Here is a 5,208-nt window from a genome sequence, read left to right as displayed (position 1 = left end):
ACATACAAGATGATGATTTAACTATGTATTTAAGCAACTAGCAACTAAACTGCGGAGAGATAGTATTATTTCTTGGCTGGTACCCCCCACTCTGATGAAGCAAAGGGCTTCATTGAAAAACTACACAGATGCTATCTACCGTGCTACTTAAAGATCTCTCTGCCCACTCAACAATGTTTTTCTTTGACCAGTGCGGCAAGCTTTTGTACAATATGGTAAAAGATATGCAGCCTAGGTTTGGTCATGTCAATGTCACACAACTTCAATGAGAACATGGGGGCTGTGCACGCCAATCACTAGGGGACACCGCGGCCCTTTGCCTGTGAGAATGTGAAGTAAGCAAAAGTGTGTGCATTAGGGAGAAAATCTTGTCCACTAACCCACCAAGGACACAGTGGCTAAGCTCAACTAATGTGCCAAACCTGGGCATGCTAGTCCTAGCATTAGCTCAGCTTAGGCTTTTTGCTCCAGTCACCAAAGCACAAGTGACGTTATTTTAAGCAAGGTACATTTTGTAGCCCTATTTACCTTTTTTCATTTCAAGCCTATTTGTGGGGTCAGCCTTGTTGTCCAAACAACAAACAATTGCTCCGAATCATCCAAGGAAAACCTCTGCTGTTTGTGGTAGTACGCATAATAGTGTACTATTGCATTGCCAATGGACAAGAATGCCTCCAAGGACATGTCGATTGGATTGCTCAGGACAGATGTTGTGCCACTGCCCACGCCACAAAGATCTCAAAGCAATGAATTTCAACAGGAGTTTGAGTGGCAATTGAAACTACCAGCAACTAGGTTCAGTTCTAGGATGTTTAATTATCCTATTCATTTTCATTGTGATGGAATTAATATATCTTAAGTTGCAGTCCTACTAGAAACATTTTGAAAATTTGACAGCCGGAATGGGCATCCACGTCAATCAACATTAATAAGCCCTGCTGCAACCATAAAAAAAATATGAGGCGCGTGTGTAGGGCCTTGGGAACTTTAGGTATGCACTTGTCTTGCCATCATCATTGATGAAAAGTCCTTGCACGTAGGCTAAGATTACCAGCCAGGCTTTATGCCAACCCAATCAGGTTAAAGTACCTAACCAAAAGGCTAATCTTTCACAAAGTTTTTAACCTAATGATAAGATGGCTTCCCAATGTTTGACTGGCATAAGGGTTCAGCAGCACCAAGGACAGATCACATGCACATGCATGGGATGCACTCATCTTTATTTTCTTTCACAATATATGTTCTTTAAAAACAAGGGTATAGTCTAATATGAACACTTGTAGTATACATACTGGTCTGTAGAAGAGACAGTGCACCTAAGTGCAAAAGAAAATGACAGTCAAAGAACTGCAGAGAAGGACTTAACTGTCTCAGAAAGCAAATGTGTAAGAGTGGCATGATAATGTATAGTAAACACATGTCCATAAGATAGTTACACAGATCATAGTGCATGCAGGACCACTGCTTTGTTAGTGGACTTACCATTTTCTTGCTGCAACCTCTTGTAATGTATGCGATGGGTGATGTGTATACCTGTTTGTCATTTTCGAATCATAACAGATTGTGTATTCCTATAATCGAACAAGATTAAGACAAAGCTGCAACAGTTGTGTGCACATAGTTAATTCTGAAGTATCCAATGCGAAAAGCATAAGAGTGATAAATGGATGAAACAAGTACAACGGTGTAAACGGATTATAATCACAGCAAGTACAATTCCGTCAAAAAAAAATCACAGCAAGTACAGAAGGTTTTATACAAAACATAGTTGCTCTAAAATCGTTTGATGAATTCCCTGATTACAATCTACTTTGCAGGAAAATAGTGGTACAGCAGGTGAGACCTGTTATACTGTGATCACATGGAAGCTGGAAGGCTTCAGCTACCCAAAGTCATCAGCTGTCTGACTGGAAAACTTGCTGGCAAATAATGTTTTTTCCTTTGTCACTCTACAGATTTCCGACAGGTTTTAACTTGAGTAGGGAGGACTTACAGATACACCAGGAATTGAATCAGAAAATACAGTGCATGGTAAATTGAAGGATGTGGCAGAAGCCTGAATAAACCAGTGTCAGTACTAGACACAAACACTGTTATCCCAGGCAAGTTTGGCTTATGCCATGATTTGTGAGGCCCAACTAAGAAGGAATCTCTACTGTCTTCTGGCACTACAAACAAAACAATAATAGCGTATGTGTCAGTATAAAACCAGCAACCGATCGGATGTTAAAATATGCAGACAAAAATTGTGACTGCACAGAATTAATCACAAGTCAAAGATGTTCTTTCTTACAGTAAATTCAGGATTCACACAATGAACAAATTCAGTTTTCGTCATCGTTGTTCTCAAGCAGATAGTCTTCAATTTGATCTCTGGATTGAAATATCACTGAATCAGTGCACTATAAGAATGAACAAGACACTACATGAACAAATACAATGAGGAACTGTAGATACAGAAACAACTGGCGACATTGAATCAAACATTATCCTAATAAAAAATGCCATAACATCCAAAGGTTTAGTATTTTAATTAGCTAAACTACTGATGTATGCATCATAACTGTAAAAGAGCGGGAGACATCAACCTCACCTTAGCGAGCTTTGACTGGCAGTTGCAGTATCTACTCTCTCAGTCCAGAACTTCGGTAGTAGTGAAAAGAACTGGTCATACATGTTTGCACCTCCTGGTAGAATCTGGAAATGACAGCTTTGACAACAATAAGCAGTATAAAGATCAATTTTCTTCTGAGGCTTGTGCTTTGTGCTTTCCAAATTTTGCAGTTCTGATTCACTGAATGGACTTTGACATATCAAGCACAGAACCTCAGAGAGAGTAGACTCATCACTATCAACATTCTGGAATTTGGGACGCAGCCGTGATGGCAGGAAGTCATGATAGCCATTTGCGGAGAACTTGTTAAATGAGAATGGCTTAAGCTTTTGTGCAGTTCTTACAACAGTATGCTCTCGAGAAGGATTCTCCTCCTGCCAATGTAGAACACGAAACCTGTAAAATTACAACTTGCGCTTGTTCCAATCAATTAATGAAAGCAATCGCTAAATAAGAATATAATCGAAGGTTCAGTTCAATTTAGTACCGCTGCATTCAAAGTCAGTATGTAAGCCCGGTGTGCCATGCAAGGAATGAACTTACTTACCCGTAGTCGTGCAACAAAAGATGCAACCAAGCCATTGATCCCACTGCAAGGCCTATCGAGAAGTTGCTGTGTCTTCAGACTAAGCACATAACCAGTTAGAATAAATTCCATGAGAAGCAGAATTCAACAAAACAACATTACAAATGCTTATCTTACCTATCGAGTTCACAGAGTAGGCTAAGCTCTTGGGCCAGGCAATCACGGAGTGGAAGCACAACAGGCACTTCCCACCGTGTATCAACGTACTGGACATCAGCTGGTAAGGAATAGCCTTGCCCCTGGAGATAATTAGCAACCTCTAAGTTCTCTTTGGGAACTATCAACAGGCGACGAAACCACATCGGGAAGAGCATCTGCTATAATACCTTCACTGTTGCAGATAGTACATGACACGCTATTGCAGAGGCACATGATCCCAGCATGATCTTGGCGTACCCGTTCTCCAGCGCAATCTGAACAACATACCAAATGAAACGGTAAATACGACTTCAGTCATCGAATAAAAGCATCAACCAAGATGGTGTAAATTGAATGACAATTCTCATCGGAAGCATGCACAAGCACCGATGGAAAACAACCTTCTGCAGCGAAAGCATGCGCAAGCACTGAAGAAGGTCTTCCCTCCCAGTGTCGTCATTAATCATGCCGACTAGCTCCCTCAGCCTTCCTTCACGGCCATTCGATTCCGAGGAAAACACATCCTCAAGAGGTGTGATGTGCATCGCTTTATCACTCGGCAATATACTCGAGACAATTGACTTGATATCTGCAATCGCCAGCTCAACTTCACGTCTCGGCTTCGACAACAAAGCGCTCTCGTCGACGAACGCCACCCCGACGTCAAAGACCGGTAGGGCCTGCGAGTTGCTCGCGTCCCAGCTCTCGACCGCCTTGGACCGCATGTCGTGTATGAATTGCAGGGCCACCCTGTATAACATATGTATCAACGAGCGTGACATTTTGTAGCTCCTTTTTTCAAAAATTGAAAATGGCATTTTATAGTTTCAAAAAATTAGGAACAAAAATTCTATAGGTAGCCAATGATGTACTCTACAAATGTGAAAAAAAAGCAATACAAAAGACTCAGTATTTTGGGCTATGCAAAATTCAGATCGAGTCTTGCGCAAGGATCAAGTCAAGACTGAAACAAACTATCCTATCTGTTGCTAGAAAATAGCTGAAACTCTAACTGAACCGATGACAGCTAACTACACCTGACAGAATTTGTGTAGCCTCCACTATAATATATTTCATCCTAAAAATTTGCACGGTGGTAGAGTACATCACTGGCTACATTCAGATTCTTTTTGAAACTCTAAATGTTGAATTCGAAGCATGCTACATGTAGCTCGGGCTACACTTTGAGTTTTCCATGTACCAGCAGCTAATTTCAAAGGGTCGAAAGAGATAGCTCTTCGAATTAAGAATCTCAGAACGGGACGAAATTACTAGGGATCAAGAAAATAGGTGTGTGTGTGTGGGGGAAAGTGGACCTGGAGGCGGGGCCGCCGGAGAAGGCGAGGAGGACGGAGTCGGTGGGCCGCACCATGGCGTTGCTCGTGACGGCGAGCTTGAACTTCCCGAAGAGGTGGGCGCGCAAGCACTCGCCGCACAGGCCGACGCCTCCGGCAACCACGACGACGGCGCCGACGCCGCACTTGCCGCAGGTGGCGGCGGCGCCGGTGGCGATGGAGAGACGGCCCAGCCTCTCCTCCGGAGCATCATCGGCGGCTGAGGAGGAGCAGTTGGCCCCGCAGCCGCCGCCGCCGCCGCCGCCGCCACAGGAGGCCATGGCGAAGGTCAGGGCTACGGAACCTTCTTCCTGTTTTTTTTTCTTTCCCTTTTCGCACATAGTTATGTTTTGTTTGGGCCTGCTTGGGCCGAAACGGGATCCGGCCCGAGAGATTCCACAGCGGGATGGGAATCAATCAACTGAACATTTGATGTGAGATGCAAAACTAGACTCTTTCCTGGTAGATGCAACTTACAGCATTCGCATAATATTGAAGCGAACCAACCATTGCTGGAGCATTTGAAGGGGTAAAGC

General features: G+C 43.3%; 1 protein-coding gene across 1 annotated transcript; it reads right to left on the bottom strand.

Moving 5' to 3' along the window:
- Positions 1-1,683: 1,683 nt before the first annotated feature.
- On the bottom strand, positions 1,684-4,999 carry LOC127298922 (cytoplasmic tRNA 2-thiolation protein 2). Its single transcript, XM_051328792.2, has 8 exons — positions 4,655-4,999; positions 3,740-4,088; positions 3,527-3,613; positions 3,318-3,439; positions 3,162-3,240; positions 2,594-2,988; positions 2,294-2,373; positions 1,684-2,168 (listed from the first exon to the last, which is right to left on the bottom strand). The coding sequence occupies exons 1-7, from the start codon at positions 4,951-4,953 to the stop codon at positions 2,325-2,327; spliced, it is 1,380 nt and encodes a 459-aa protein (XP_051184752.1). The 5' UTR covers positions 4,954-4,999; the 3' UTR covers positions 1,684-2,168; positions 2,294-2,324.
- Positions 5,000-5,208: the final 209 nt, after the last annotated feature.

Source organism: Lolium perenne, chromosome 5 (assembly GCF_019359855.2).
Source record: "Lolium perenne isolate Kyuss_39 chromosome 5, Kyuss_2.0, whole genome shotgun sequence".
NCBI lineage: Eukaryota > Viridiplantae > Streptophyta > Magnoliopsida > Poales > Poaceae > Lolium > Lolium perenne.
Note: the sequence above shows the minus strand (reverse complement) of the source record. Positions and strands in the feature narration are given on the sequence as shown.

Excerpts from the sequence above, each read along its gene's own strand:
- LOC127298922 (XM_051328792.2), bottom strand. The coding sequence starts at position 4,953 with ATGGCCTCCTGTGGCGGCGGCGGCGGCGGCGGCGGCTGCGGGGCCAAC. Across the intron at positions 4,089-4,654 it reads TCCGGCGGCCCCGCCTCCAG|GGTGGCCCTGCAATTCATAC; the intron begins GTCCACTTTCCC and ends TATGTTATACAG. Across the intron at positions 3,440-3,526 it reads TACTATCTGCAACAGTGAAG|GGGCAAGGCTATTCCTTACC; the intron begins GTATTATAGCAG and ends AATTATCTCCAG.